At 39.6% G+C, this 16606-nt stretch overlaps 1 protein-coding gene across 3 annotated transcripts in view; it reads right to left on the reverse strand.

The window, feature by feature from the left end:
* The window catches only part of Mdm4 (MDM4 regulator of p53), a 32373-nt gene that overhangs the window by 13220 nt on the left and 2547 nt on the right, over nucleotides 1–16606 (reverse strand). The window contains exons 2-7 of one of the 3 annotated variants that reach the window (XM_028764760.1): nucleotides 13350–13457; nucleotides 8821–8895; nucleotides 7270–7403; nucleotides 5758–5813; nucleotides 1188–1255; nucleotides 326–425 (exon numbers count right to left, since the gene is read on the reverse strand). In XM_028764760.1, the coding sequence (XP_028620593.1) occupies nucleotides 326–425; nucleotides 1188–1255; nucleotides 5758–5813; nucleotides 7270–7403; nucleotides 8821–8895; nucleotides 13350–13427 (511 nt within the window). In that variant the 5' untranslated portion in view covers nucleotides 13428–13457. Of the gene's footprint in view, nucleotides 1–325; nucleotides 426–1187; nucleotides 1256–5757; nucleotides 5814–7269; nucleotides 7404–8820; nucleotides 8899–13349; nucleotides 13458–16606 lie in introns of those variants that run through there. The other 2 variants (XM_028764759.1, XM_028764761.1) reach the window with 2 other exon arrangements.

Here is a 16606-nt window from a genome sequence, read left to right on the forward strand (position 1 = left end):
TGTCTGCCTCTGTGCTTTTACATATATTGTGCTGCTACATATATTTTGCCATTTTTGCAAACTTTCAGTCTTTAAAAAATTAGCTTCCATATCAAAAGATAAAAGCCAAGTCAAAACATGAAGTCTAAAGTGGGTGACAGAAACTCAAAAGGCTGAGAGCAAACTTGAACAGTCAGCATCCTCTCAAGCTCACTGGCTCATAAAGGTCCTGTACTACTCACTGTCCAGAAGCTGCCAAAGAATACCTACTATCTAAATAAATGTCTAAAAGTACAAATAAAGGAGAGAAGAAGGAGGAAGGGAGAAGTCTTAACCCAAAGCTTACCTGCTCTGGAATCTCTGCATTTACGTCGTGAGGTAGGCAGTGTGTGAATATCATCTTCTTCAGTTCTTTTTCTGGGATTGGAGTATTCTGCTGCACCGTGCTGAAAGGGAAGGGTGTCTGTTAGTACAGCTGGAATGACTAAGACCAGGGGATGTAGCAGTTCCATTCTGGCTCACCAGTTAGTGTGCAACACAATGGGTTATGCACAGGGAAGAGAGCTCTGCAGCTGACAAGAATCCTCAAGAAAAGCAACACACACCTCTCAACACCACCAGCAGAACAGGCAGAATCCCAACTTGGGGAAGGGGAATAACTTCTGTACAAAGGACAAAATACACTTTTGAAAAACAGGTTGTCTGTACAGCCTACTTCCTATTAGGCATAATTCAGAAAGCAAGTGACACCCTCATCATATTTCAAGATGATCTTAAAAGTTTCCCCACATTTGAGGAAACTTTAGGAAATGTCATGACATAAACTTAACTACAACGAGCCTGGTATAGTCTAATACAGCAATGCCTCAAACACTCAAATATATACCATCTTAAACACACGAATGCGTGAACACACATGCACACACACACACACACACAGAAATAGACAGAAAGAGAGAGAGAGAGAGAGAGCAACTGGAAGGAGTGAAAATCAGAAGTGCTACATCCCAAAGACACATTCAGAGACTGGAACTCTGTTAAGGGCAGAACAGAGAAGGTTCACTCTGTCCCTGGTCTGTGAACTCCCAAGGGCTTTTCTTATTAAATCCTTACCACATTCACGAAAAGGCCTTGGGAGCCCAAGATCCACAGGTACAGAGAAGGGGCCACTCTGTACAAGAAAAGAAGTCACCGTGCGGTGATTTTACCTTCAGTCGGTCTTGACTTGGAATATCCATAGTGTGATCCTGTGCGAGAGCGAGAGTCTGAGCAGCATCTGGATAGCAAGTAAAACAAAAGGAAAACCTTCCCTGGTAATAACCATTCTTTCCACACAAAGACCTCAGCACACAGCCCTGAAACAGGCTTGTTCTCTAGAGATGGGCTTCTGTCTGGAAAAGAGTCTCATTCCCAAATGGGGAAAAAAAAAACTTCTAAAAATGACAAACCCAACAAAGCCATGTTAAAAGACAACACCAGAGCAACCTGGAGGAAGCAAGAGTGGCTGAGCATGCTCGTCCATGGCACGTGTTCAGATGTTTATGCAAAAAGTGAATGAGCAGCAAACAATGTGGTGTTCATCTCTTTCTATTTCGACAGACTGCTTGCCTACCTTATAAACAACAAACATTACTTGTCTATTAAAGTTTGTATTTTTAAGTGTTGTATTACAAGACCTGAAAACCAAGAATTTGCCAGACTTGTTTCAGAAAACAATTCCATCTTCAAACAAACCTGCATTCTTAAATGCCATGGTGATTCCATGATCTGAATACAGACGGTCACTAAGTCTTATTCTTCTCAGCAACTACATTTTCCAAAAAGTACTGAATGTTTCTCTCCCAACAATCAACAGAAGCAGAAAGGGAGGCAGAGTAAAAGAGAAACTCTTTGTTTTTGTCTTGTCTTACTACTGTGTGTAACGGGCACACATATGTGGAACAGAAGTCAGTCCTCTCCTTCAACAGTGGGTTCTGTGGATCAAAACTCAGGTCCTCAAGATTATATAACAAGTCCTTTAACCCACTAAGCCATCACACTGGCTAGACAGATATCCCTATATTGCATTAGCTAAAGAGGGAAATGTATCCCAAGGACTTACAAAAGTCTCAAGTGAAACAAAACCTAAAAACATGACTACAGAAAAAAACAAGCTACTGAGACACTAACCTGACCTACACCATTACGATAAGCTTCATGTAACTGAGACACATTCAAGTGTGCCTGCAAAGGACTGGGTTCACCAGCCACTAGCAGAGACAGAGAGAAGCCATTCATGAAAACAACATCCAACAGACCACGAAGAACCCAGATCCAGACTGTAACTATTCTGACAATTCATTTGTTTTTCACAAAATAAATGTTTTTCAAAATTGTTGTACCACTTCTAGAAGCATTTTTATAGCTAAGTAAGTATAAATTCAGAAACAGCATCTTCTGGCCAAAGTCATCTTCAAAACAAGAAACAAGATCAAACTAATACAATGCAGGTAAAGTGGATCTTTTTTCTTTTCTTTTCTTTTTTTTAAAACAACCCGTGGTTATTACTAAAAAGCCTTTATTTAGACTAAACTACTTAAAAACAAAAGGAAATCATCTAAAAAGCTACAATATAGAAAGAAACTTAAAACCACAAAGCTTGTTATATCTATTTCATTTTACTAATATACCCGGAAAATTATTTAGAAAGAACCACCTTAATTTTAATTAATGACCATTTTCTTCAACAGTCAAAATAGATAAAGATCTAAACCCACTTAAAAAGGTCCAAAAGTTGTAAGTATAGCACTTTTTTCATTTGTCCTTTCAAATAAAGCACACGAAATCCAATTTATTTTTAGGTCAACAGAAACATCCAACTATAAGCACTAACTATAAGAACAAGTCAGAGCAGACAATCCAAACCCCTTGCAAAATTCCCTGTGAAACCCTGTATAGCAATACACTTTTTAAAATTCTTTTTAAGTTCTTTGCAGCAATTTCCTAAGGCACTGTGATTATGTTACACATTGTCAGTGAGGGAATCTAGGTAAAGAACATTCTAAAACACTAAGTACTTCTTCCTTTTCCCTGAAACTGAGTAGCTAAGTAGCCTGCATTACCTTGAAACTTTACAGGCCCTGTCTCTGCCTCCCAAGTAATGGGTTGCAAGTGTTCACCATCTTGTCAAAATTCTGTGGCTTTTAAATACAAAATTTCTTCAGGATGACAAGTTAAATAAAAATTAAAATGTTGAGCCGGGCGGTAGTGGCGCACGCCTTTAATCCCAGCACTTGGGAGGCAGAGGCAGGCGGATTTCTGAGTTCGAGGCCAGCCTGGTCTACCGAGTGAGTTCTAGGACAGCCAGGGCTACACAGAGAAACCCTGTCTCGAAAAACCAAAAAATAAAATAAAGTAAAGTAAAGTAAAGTAAAGTAAAGTAAAGTAAAATGTTGTAAGAACTTAATACTCAGAGGGAAAATATGTGTCCAAAAACTTGGGAGGGTGAGCAGCTGTGTTAAGATACACAAAGGTGGCCGGGCGGTGGTGGCGCACGCCTTTAATCCCAGCACTTGGGAGGCAGAGACAGGCGAATTTCTGAGTTCGAGGCCAGCCTGGTCTACAGAGTGAGTTCCAGGACAGCCAGGACTACACAGAGAAACCCTGTCTCGAAAAACCAAAAAAAAAAAAAAAAAAGATACACAAAGGTGAAGGACACAGAGTATGGCAGGACGGCTGTGCAATCATGGCCCACAGCCAGGAGTCCAGTACTAGGCAAACCACTGACTGGACTGAAAAATACCAACAAAACCCTCTGCTTCTTTACCTCCAGGACCTCCTCTGATGGCAGCTGTAAAGATGAACTGAACTGTTAAAGAAATGTTCCTTGTAATACACTACAGAGAAAGATATTTGCAGGAAAAAGTACAAGAAAGAAACTAAGGGAGGAAAATGTAAGAACTAGCTATGCTCACTCTAAAGATTCAGAGGACGGATCAGAAAACAAATTTAACAATATACAAAACAAAATTATAAAGTCCTTCATGTATTTCATGCCATCAGTGACTTTCCAAAGAAAAGTTTAACTCACAAATGACTGAATTTCAATAAAGCTGCCTCTCATTTACAAAGTTCTCCATCTCAATGTCTTTCAGTGACATGAAGAGATTCAGAAGTCTTTGCAGTCTGTTTACTTCCCCAAGTATGGCCAAAACCTAGCAAGGCAGTATCATTTGTATGGTGTTTCTGAAATCTAACTGAGGTGAACAAAAGAGGACAGCTTCATTACAGCGAACAAGAGTCACATACATTTCAGCACCATCTCTACCCTACCACTTTGGAAACCAGACTCCAAACGGCTAGTTTCCTCCTCATAACTAAGAAATTCAAAGCAGTATTTAAAAGGTCTAAGAAGGGTCAAATTGGCTCACAGATAACAATTTATTGAGCCAAGTGTAGTGACTCATGCCTGAGACCCCAATTTCAAAAGGCTGGGAAAAGTAGGAATTTCCAAGTTTGAAGCTAGCCTGGAGTACAAAGCAAGCTCCAAGCCAACCTAAACTATAATGTATGCCATAAATAAGCACACCAATGTGTGTTCATGTAAACAAATTACAAAAATTATTAAAGTGAAAATTTCTTGGGAGGACCTTTATAATCAATGGATTGGAGCAATACTACCAAGAGCCCACATCGTGTGTGAAAGGGGGGGAGGCTTCCACAATGTGAGGCATACAAAAGGGGGGGGGTCCAAAGCACCATCATGAAGATCTGACACCAAAGACATTTAAACTTGAATCTATGCACTCATTAAGAAACACAGCCACAAAGATATAATCTGTCAATTCTAGAACACAGGCAACCCTACAGGAAAAATTACAATTACAAATCTTCAATAAATATGATAAAAGCCAAAAGGAGTATCCTACACCACAGTACAGTGGCCACAGTAATTTACTGAATATTTTAATAGCTGGAAGTGGAGATTTTTTAATGCTTCCAACACACAAAAAAGCTAAACTTGAGATGGTAGGTATGTTAGTTTACCCTAATTAGATCACTGAAGATTCTATATGAAACAAAATTCTCTCTCTCTCTCTCTCTCTCTCTCTCTCTCATACACACACACACACACACACACACACACACACGATAAACCCAATGCAATGTGTGGACTTTGTTTGGATCATCACCTGAACAAACCAAAAATAAAAAGTATTATTACTTATGAACACAGTAATGATGAGGTTATGTCTGAGGAGAAAGTCCTTATCTAAGAGATTGTTTTAAATATATCAAGATGAAGCAAATATAGTGCAACATTTATAATTACTAAGCTTAAGCTGGGCCTGACTGCCTCCACAAACCAGAAAATCTACCTACTAGAAAGACAATCACAGGGGAACCCAAAAACTCAAGGCCTGCCTTTGCTACAGAGTGAGTTCAAGGCCAACATGGGCAACTTAGGAAGATGCTCTCTCAAAATAGTAAACAGAAAGCTAGAAACATAGGTCATTGGTAGAGTACATAAGTACACGGCCCTAGGTTCAATCCCTTGTGCTGCATAAAGAAAAAACATTACATCTAGGATATAACAGCTCTCCTCTCTAGCTTCAGGATGACTGAATTTATCAGTGAGAACTTACTTAACAGTAATACCATGCTGTATGACAGACAGTTGTACGAACATCCCTCCAGTCATGTCACAGATAGCACTCCATTTCATCTGGACCCCGGTTCCCATCATTTGCTTCCTTAAACTCAAAGCTTCAATACAAAATCAAGAAACATATAACATACCTGTGTTAACAGAGGCTGATGTAACAAGATTCTTTCTTAACATGTCATAGAGAGGGCTGTAAAAGAAATAATATATAAATATTTGTGGTTTTCCATTATATATTAAATATATCTATGGTATGATACTTTCCTATTTTCTCCTAGATATACAGACAGAATCTTTTTCCCACAATTTTTGTTTGTTTGTTTGTTTTTGTTTGTTTTTTTGAGACAGAGTTTCTCTGTATAGCCAGGGCTGTTCCGGAACTCACTCTGTAAACCAGGCTGGACTCAAACTCGGAAATCTACCTGCCACTGCCTTCCAAGTGCTGGGTTTAAAGGCATGAGCCACCACTGCTCAGCTCCCCACAATTTTTTTTTAAATAACTTAAACATTAAGGAAGAGCCAAGCACAATAGTGCTTGCCTGAAACCCCAGCATTTGGAAGGTTCAGGCTGAAAGATCAAGTTCAAGGTTATTCTTAGCAACTTACTGATTTAAAGCCTACCTTAGGTTCAAATGTGAGCCTATTTAAAGAAAACAAAAACAAAAGAAAAAGAAAACCGGGCGTGATGGCACACATCTTTAATTTTAATCACAGTGATGTGGGGGTGAAGGCAGGCAGATTTCTTTGAGTTCAAGGCCAGCCTGGTCTACAGAGCAAGTCCAGGACAGAAAAAAGGAAATGAATGTCCAGCCCCAGCTATCCTGACCTCAATAAAAATTTGATCAAATTTTATTTTATTAACTATTAGTAACCCAATTGGGAAGATTTTCTTTGAAGATTATTCTTTTCTTCTAGATGTCAAGTTTGCATTTTTGATTGAAAAAATTAAAGTGTGAAAGGAAGTTTTATAAATGTTAATCACTATTAAGGTTTGGGGGGGGGGGCAACAGAAGGTGAGGGTAGGGTGGAAAGATGACTCAACTGAAGAGCATTGACTGTTCTTACAGGGAAACAACTAACAGCACCCACGTGGTGGCTCATGACCATATGTAACTTCAGTTCCAGGAGATCTGACACCCTCTTCTGGCCTCCCTGGGCACCAAGCACATACCTGAGCAGACACATGCATGTAGGCAAAACACTCACACACGTGAATTAAAACTTTAAAAAAAATTTAAAGAACACCAACTTGTGACCTAGTGACATGAATCCCTCCTATTCAACCTTCATACAAGATGTTCAACTAGACGCTCCCCACCCACTAGCCCTCTAAAAACTGTCACAGCTCAGCTCACATTCTGCTTCCTCAAGGAACGTTTGACAGGATAAGACCCAGCCATTCTCCATTTCGTGCACTTTTCTTTTCAGCTCTCATTGTCATGCTATATAACAGTGTATGAAGATGATTAGTATTCTGTATGTGCCATCAAATCAGACTGCCCACACTGCAAACCATTGTACTCCGCATATATATCTCACTGGCTATACAACATATGTAGCCCTTATTGACTAAAGAAAAATAACCTATACAGACTGAGTGAGCAGGTATAAGCACTCAAAGATACATAAACCCTCACCCTTTTTACCTTGGATCTTTCACAGAAAAGCTCTGACATCCAAGTAGATCTCCCAAAAGGTCTCCACCACAGTACACCATATGCTGCTCCTGTTGATCATAGAGCTGCTTCACCATTATATACTGGCCTAGATAGTGCATTACCTACATGAGAACAAAACACCATGAAACGATATGTCTGACTACTACCAAAACCACAACCACCCATGAGTGGTTGAGATATTTTGCTAGAGAAAGACATGCAAAACCACCAGTATTTGGATGCTGACAGAGTGTAAGCAATCCTCAAACAGGATAGATGTTTCCTACACTAGGTTCTTCCACCCATCCATTAACAGAGCCTGATCTGACAATGCAAAGGGCAGCAACTTAGTATTCTGCTGCAGTGTCCAATGTTTAATGGACCATTAGTCCTAATACAGAAACCAGAATCTAGGTCTCTCACAAATAAAAATATCATCTACCTGGCTTTTCCTTTCAGGTGTCTTTTTTTTTTTTTTTTGGTTTTTTTCAAGACGGGGTTTCTCTGTGTAGCCCTGGCTGTCCTGGAACTTACTCTGTAGACCAGGCTGGCCTGGAACTCAGAAATCCGCCTGCCTCTGCCTCCCAAGTGCTGGGAATAAAGACGTGCACCACCACTGCCAGGCTCCTTTCAGGTTTCAAAAACTCATGATCCTAAACTTGAGAAGTGCTCTTTTACACGTAGATGAAGCGTGTCACAGAACCTTTATTAAATCTAGGCTGATACACTATTTGACAATAGACCTGGATAAATTTTATGACAAATGGGGAGAAAATGAAAGGGGAAAGGGAAGGAATTGGCAAGATACATCTACTGATATAGGTTTAATGCTTCATGCTTTCTTTATTTCCCTTCTACCCTCCCACTCTGACCCTGGAATGTTTCTTAAAAGTAGGTTAAAAAACACCAAACTTCTTACTCAGTAATTAAGTTCTTGTTAAATATCAAAAGCAAATCAAGGACATCTATAATCTCAGCAGTATTACTGATAGATGTGGCACTTTAAAGGGAAAAAAAAGTCTGTCATTTTGTTTTCTGCTTAGGAAAGGTGGAAGGTTCTAATACTAAATACTAAATACCAAACTAAACGCAAATTGTCTGAGTACATTAACATTTGAATGTATTCCACTTTAAAAAATTTAATGTGCTGGTTTAAAAAAAAAAAAGTTTCCAGATGCTAAGTTATTTAAATTTTTAAACATTCAAAATGACTGAGTGCTTGCAGAGTACCTGACAAGCGCACAGTGATAAAGTCACTGCATGAGTTCCTTCTTGCAGCAAGGCTTGTAAGCTGTGAAATCTTTTTAACCCACACATTTTGCTTTAAAACTCCCAGGTCAATGAATCTATGGATGACCACATATATACAGACTTCAAAAGGAAGTGTGGCGGAAACAGGAGATTAACAAGGCAGCCCTTACAATATGGAAACTGTTCTTTCGGTAGTACAACTTCCTTTCTTGGCCCAGATTTCAGAACTGTGCATATGATGGCCTCTATTCAACTGTTCTTAAAACTGAACTGTCCCTGATGGCTTACCTCTTTCATGGTGAATACTTCACCCTGAGCACCTGCTGCCTGCAAAATCTTCAAAAGCTGCAGTTTTGGTCGTACCTGCTGTAAACATAAAACATAAGATAGAAGTTCCATGTACCTGAAAAGCCTGGACTCACTATGTAGTAGAGGATGACCCTGAACCCCGGATCCTCCTGCACAAACCCAGCATAAAGCTGCTATTTACATTTCAATTAGATTGGCTTCTGAAAAAAATTATGAAAGAAGAGATCTTCCAAAAAGAAAAAAAAAAAAAACAGAAAAACCTTTAGGAGACGCTGTCTTTCTGATAAATCTTTTACAACAGGAAGTTATTGTCAACCTACAAGGATGACAATAATAAATTTTTAAGGAAAATAGCTGTTGGCTTGAAAACAGGAAAATTAGAATCTTTGTGCATTTATAGCAGAAATAAATGGATTAACTGCTGTGGAAAAAAAAAAAACCCTTGGCAGCCCTTGGAAAGATGGCTCAGCAGTGAAGAACACTGGCTGTTCTTACAGGGAACCTGAATTCCAGTCCTAGCACTCACAAGGCACCTAACACCTGTAACTCCAGTTCCAGGATACTCGCTCTGGTCTTGGTTGGCACCAGACACACCTGTGAGCCACAGACATACATACAGGCAAAACACTCAAATGCACAAAATTTTTAACTACATTTCAAGGTAGCAACAGCTGAAACCTGAAAGCAAAACCTGAAAGCAAATCCTAAAAGCTGGGGCTGGAGAGATGGCTCAGTGGTTAAGAGCACTGGCTGTTCTTAGAGGTCCTGAGTTCAATTCCCAGCAACCACATGGTGGCTCACAACCATCTATGAGTTTTGGTTCCCTCTTCTGGCCTACAGGCATACAGGCAAATAAATCTAAAAAACAAAACAAAACAAAAGACAAACACCTGAAAGCTGGGGCCAGGCAATAGGGACACACTTTTAATCTCACATTTTGGGAGGTGGGGGAAGGGGAGAAGGAACATGCAGAAGTAAGAGGATCTCTTTAAGTTTGAGGCCAGCCTGGTCTACACAGCAAGTTCCAGTATAGCCAGAACTTCATACAGACCCCATCTCTGGAAAAGAAAAGAACCTGAAACATAGGTCCAGACTAAATATTTATATACTACTATTATTCTCAAATAGTCAAAAGATGATGGCACTGAAACTCAGCAGGTTTGATAAACAGCATTTGTTGTGTACAGCCATCAGTTCACTGACTGTGGAGTTTGTGAGTTCTTTAGTCAATAATTGTGACTTTGGGTTTTTGTTTTTAGATATTTTTATTATAACACTGAAATGAAAACTGAGGCACTAAGGAAAGATCAAGTTATCTAGTTACTGCTCTGCTGTCCTATTGCAGATATAGGAACTTGACTGACTTTACCATATATATACATTTTGTGATATTTGCTTCCACTAGTATACTTTCCTACCTTGTATATTTAATTTAAAATGTTCTGTTTTTCATACTATTCATTACTCATTTTTGTTGCTGCTTGAAATTGATCTTAGAACCTCAGACATGCTAGGCAAGCATTCTATTGTTCAGCTATGGTCTTAGCTGCCTTACTAATTATTAATGAACACATAATGTACCATTTTTATGTCTCATCTTACTATTTATTAAACCAACAGAAAACACCATTCTGCATCTGTGAAAAGATTCAATTTTTCCCCCTTTCCCACTCTTCATTTTGGCAGCTCTGAGGACCTATCTATTCCTGAGCCCTGCACATCCAAGGCAAGTGAGTACTCTGGGGCTCAGCTAACTCATACTCCGCTACAGTACTGAAGGGTTAAGACGCAAACTTTATGGCCTCCAAAGCCTAACATATGTGTTTTCTGGCCCTATACAGAAAGTCTGTTGACTCCTACCCTAAACTTCATATTTTATGTTAGTAAAAGTAACACTACTTAAAAGCTGGGTAGTGGTTCACAACTGTAATCACAGCACTTGGGAGAATCAAGTTCATCTGGAACTTGCTACGTAGACCAGACAGGCTTAAAAAAAAAAAGTATCCTACTTGAAGAATCATTATGCATATATTTTTTTCATACTTTGAACAACCTACCTGGAATATTAAAGAAAGTGGAGTAGCTGGGAGGTGGGGAGATGGTTCAGTTAATGGTGTTTGCTGTACAAGTGTGAAGACTTAAGTTCATTCAGATTTCCAGCACACACAGAGAAAGCCACATGTGGTGGCAAAAAACTATAGTCCTAGCACTGGGAAGGCTGTGACAAAGGGACCCTCCTGGAACTCACTGGACAGTCTAGCTCAATCAGTGAGCTATAAATAATATATAATTACAATATGAAATTTGTAATTTATAATATATAATTATAATAATACATAATATAAATAGTGATATACAATGTATAGATTTAATAACAGACCCTGTTTCAAAAGTAAGGTAGAGCACAACTGAGGAAGACAAATCATTTTAACTTCACTGACACATTAACAACTGTATCACACATACACATGCAGGAGGGGGTGTCAAGTAGCTGAGTATAGTTAATCCATATATGTACATATACGTGTGTGTGTGTGTGTGTGTATATATATATATATGTATATATTAGAATCTCAGTTACCAAGCTTTCAACTTTTTGATTCTCCTGCTTGAGCCACCCAAGTAGTTGAGATTATAGGATCTTACCATCAGATCCCTCAGGAAAGACATTTTGAGGCTACTGCCTCCAGCTTCCCTAAAAAGCTATAAGGATGGTAGTAAGAATGAAAAAGATCCAGTCAATCCTCCTTAGCAATTCTCTACTTCCTATTAATTTAGACATTTAATTAAACTCCTCACACAGAAAAGAAGCTATGAAATTCTATTGCAGTCTATCTGTACTGGCCAGAAGACAGAGAGCCAAGTAAGGGAAAGTAGCCATCTCAACCATGAGCTAACAGTGAGAGGAAGAAATGAACAAAGGCGCTATGACTGTGGAATGACAGTACAGGGGCTCCACTCCTCAGAACACATCCTGGGCATAGACCTAACTCCAACAACAACTAAACTGCCTCCAGAAGAGGAAGTTCTACAGCAACTACCTACACTTCTGAGTAACAAAGAGTCCTCTATACAGGGAAACTTTTATTGTTACAAAAAATAAAATAAAATAGGGTGGCTGGGGATATAGCTCCATGGTAAAGCACCTGCCTAGCACACATGAGGCCTAAATTCAATCCTGAGCATAGATAAGCAGAAACAGAAACAAAATTTAAGGAATGGGACCAGCTTAAATTAATCTTTTCTCTGACATAAGAAATAAACCAGGCTGATGAGTCTCAGATACACATTTGCATGGATAGAATAAACAGTAGGAAAAGTAGGTGTCGTCTTCTAAGGGAACCAGTCTGAGAACTTGGCAGCATCAGTAATTTTTTAATACACTATTATTATATTATAGAACTGGAAAGCCTACTTTTGAGATAGCTTCAAAACCTTCCTCATTATGTTATGCAGGAAGCAAATAGGTGCAGGTACTAAAATATGTCTCCCTTTCCCTGTCTCACTATCAACAAGACAGGTGAGCTAGAGCTTTTCTAACCCCAATTTACTTCATGCTACATTAATTTCTATACCAATCACTCAGCGTCATCATTCCCAAACGCTCAGGAGGCTCAGACTGTGATCCACTACACTCCGCTAATCTGGTCTCTACAGCATGCCCATAGTATACAATTTTGTTATGTTATTTATTTATTTTTGGTTTTTTTTTTGTTTGTTTTTTGTTTTTTGTTTTTCGAGACAGGGTTTCCCTGTGTAGCCCTGGCTGTCCTGGAACTCACTCTGTAGACCAGGCTGGCCTCGAACTCAGAAATCCGCCTGCCTCTGCCTCCTAAGTGCTGGGATTAAAGGTGTGCACCACCACCGCCCGGCATAAAAATAAAAGTCTGTCTACAATAGGATACACCAAATCTGAGAGGAGACTGTCAAGTCTGTATCTACAAATGCCTAAAGATAAGCTATGGATAGAATATATTTGTTATATTCACCATTTAAGATAGCCTTTTAAATAAAACAAACTAGCCTGACCTAGTGGCACATGCCTAGAATCCCAGCACCTAAGCCAGGCAGGAGGATCAAGCAGGTTCACAGCATCCTGGTCTACAAAGGAAGTTCCAGGTCAGCTAGGACTAACAAAGACTCTGTCTTTCTTTCTCATAGCTCCAAAGTAAACTGCACAAACAAAAAGAAAGAAAATCAACTAACTACAACCAGATGAGACCAAAAAAGAACTTAGATAACCTGGCCCCAAATTCTCTACCATCTCCTTCTAACTAAAACGTGCCTAGTCTAACAAAATATAAGAATTAACAAGCAGAGGGGCATAAGTAGTGAAAACCCAGATGGACCTTGACCATTTCAAGCTGTCTGTAACTTTCAAATATGCAATATAAGATTTACAACATCACCACTTCTGCTTTAAGCAAATCCTAATCAGTGAACTCAGCTATATACCTCAGTTCAATTTAAAATATTTAAAGAAAAGTAAGATGTCTGGGAGTAATTACCTGACTGATTTGTTCTGAAGAAATTCTGCAAGCACTGTCAGATGCTGAACACTGGGCAGAGGTGGAACGTGATGTCATTTTGGCAGTGAAGATTCCGCAGTTAGCAAACTACAAGAGAAAAACATATATAAAATTGTAAAGTTGAAATTTTGTCTTTAGCATTTACTAAGAAATAAGCTGAGGGCTAGAGAGATGGCTCATCAATAAAGAGCACTGGCTACTCTTCCAGAGGACCTAGGTTCAATTCCCAGCACTCACATTGCAGCTCACAACTGTCTGCAACTCCAGATTCTAGTAGATCTGACTCCCTCACACATGCAGGCAAAACACCAATGCACATAAAAAAAAAAAAAAGATTTTAAAAGGAAAAGAAAAGGGCTGGAGAGATAGCTATGAGATTAAGAGCACTGACTGCTCTTTCAGAGGTCCTGAGTTCCATTCCCAGCAACCACATGACGTTTCACAACCATCTGTAATGGAATCCAATTCCCTCTTCTGGTGTGTCTGAAGACAACTACAGTGTACTCATATACATAAATTCATTAGTAATTCTTAAGAAAAAAAAAAAAGAAGAAAGAAAAGAAAAAGTAGCAAGCTGAGCATGGTGGCATACACCTGAATACCAGCACACAGGAGGCAGAGGCCAAGTGGATCTTTAGGAGTTCAAGAGCAGCCTGTTCTACACAGCCTATATAGAGAACCTACCTCCAAAACAGAATAAAAAAGACAAAACTGCCAGCAACATTTTTTTTTAAATCTGAGACATACACACACCTGCACAGATGCAAACTACTCACACAGAACTGAAATTCTCAATAATCAAATCCAGCACAAAAGCTAAAGATTAAAGCACCCACTTCTCCCTCAGGTGAATTCTGAAAGACAGGTTTGGACAAGTTTCATCTTCAATGCCGATGCTAATAAGTACATTGTTCCTAGCTGAAAGTCAAATTTACAACCAACCACTGCTTTCCTACAGGCTACCTGGTAGACAGGAGTGATTAAGATAAGAGTTAGGAGACACCCACAACTGGAAAATCATGGAGTTTCCAAGACCACAGTCTAACATGCCTGGACAAGAAACCACAGGAAAATGAGTGTCAAAGTTTGCCTGGTAATTGTGGTAGGACACACTGGCAATCGCAGAACTTAGGAGGGCACCTATCAAGAGTTCAAAGCCAGCCTGAGGTTCACGGTTAAGACCCTCTCCAAAAAAAAAAAAATCTTTAAAAATACATTTCTAGCCAGGCAGTGGTGGCGCACGCCTTTAATCCCAGCACTTGGGAGGCAGAGGCAGGCGGATCTCTGAGTTCGAGGCCAGCCTGGTCTACAGAGTGAGTTCCAGGACAGCCAGGGCTATACAGAGAAACCCTGTCTCGAAAAATCAAACGGAAAAAAAAACATTTTTATCAAAACAAGAAAAAAATACTTCTGCTATCACACACTGGAACTTTTAAACATATAAAAATCTACAAAGAGTGACCACTCCTACTCCACAGGAGCAGAACTTGATTCCCAGGACCCATGAAGGCTGGGGTGGTTACAATGGCCTATAATTCAGCTCCAAGGATCTTCTCAGCATCCCAAATATAGTTTCGTTCTTTTGTTTTCCTCAAAGTGGAGTCCTAAGAAATATGTAATTGAGGCTTAGATAATTAAGGAGAGATAGCTTAGAGGTTAAGAGCACTGACTGCTCTTCCAGAGGTCCTGAGTTCAATTCCCAGCAACCACATGGTGGCTCACAACCATCTGTAATGGGATCTGATGCCCCCTTCTGGTGTGTCTGAAGACAGCTACAGTGTACTCATATACATAAAATAAATCTTAAAAAAAAGAGAGAGAGAAATATGTAATTGGCTTACTTGCTTTAAAAAGAAAAAAAAGGAAAAAGTACATTGTATGTAATTCAGGAGATAACTGTTTCACTGCAATCACTTAATTCTTCTCACATTGGGAGAGAAGAGATAGGCTGATCCATGACAGGCTTCAAAGTGACAGTTACAGAGACTAAGCCTAAATCTGTTTCCAAGAACTGGACAGGTCCAGACAAGCCCAGACAAGTCAGTACTGAAAAATGCCCCAGGCTTCAGGCAAGTAGTCAGAAGCTGCCCCACCACAGCTTCTGAGGTAAGGACAAAGGGTCAGCAATAGTTTCCAACCCCACAATCCCGTAATGCTTCTAGAATTTCTATAGAGATGGACCCAACAGGTTAAGATAGTGGTCATCTACCCCATTATTCCCCTAATGTGCTTTAAATTGGGCCTGCAAGCTCACTTCAGGGTCTATCTTGGTAATGGGGAGACCCCAGCATGCTGGACTTCTACAAATAAAACACTCTTTGTGTTCACATAGTGTTTGAGTCCAGGGTATCATTCTTCAGCGAATCATGGACCTTTACAAGATCACTTTAACTTACATTTTTATTTTTTTTAAAGATTTATTACATATATATGAGTACACTAGAGATGTCTTCAGACAAACCAGAAGAGAGCATCAGATTCCATTACAGATGGTTGTAAGCCACCATGTGGTTGCTGGGAACTGAACTCAGAACCTCTGGAAGAACAGTCAGTGTTCTTAACCTCTGAGCCATCTCTCCACAGCCCACATTTTTAATACATTTATTTTATGTATGGGGCTGAGGAGAAATGCTTGTACCATAGTGCATATATGGGAGTCAATAGTACAACTTGGTGGAATGGTTCACTCCTTCCACCATATTGGTTCTAGGGACTGAATTCAGATCAGGCTTGCAACAGGCACCTTTACTCACTGAGCCTAAATTTTGCTCTAATTTTTTTTCTTTTCTTCTTCCTCCTCCTCCTCCTCTTCTTCCTCTTCTTTTTTTCAAGACAGGGTTTTCTACCTGCATCTGAGATTAAAGGCATGCGCCAGCCTTGCTGGAGCAGGTATATCAGTGGGAGTGGGCTTTGAGGTTTCAAGTCAGGGCTAGGTCTCATCCTTTGCCTGCCACCTAAGGGGCAGGCTCTAAGGCTCTCAGCTACTTCTCCTGCACAATGCCTGTCTATGTGCTACCTTGCTCTCCTCCAAGATGATAATGGACTAAGCCTCTGAAAAACCATATGCAAGGCCCCAATTAAGTGTTTTCTTTTATAAGAGTGGCTTTGGTTATGGTGCTTCTTCACAGGAACAGAACATTAAGTGTCTAATCTCCTAGAATTACAGGTAGTTGCAACATGGGTGCTCAGATCTAAATTCTGGTCCTCTTTTGTAAGTACTCTAAACTTCTCAGCCA

Source organism: Grammomys surdaster, unplaced genomic scaffold, assembly GCF_004785775.1.
Source record: "Grammomys surdaster isolate TR1022 unplaced genomic scaffold, NIH_TR_1.0 145, whole genome shotgun sequence".
In the NCBI taxonomy this organism is placed as follows: domain Eukaryota; kingdom Metazoa; phylum Chordata; class Mammalia; order Rodentia; family Muridae; genus Grammomys; species Grammomys surdaster.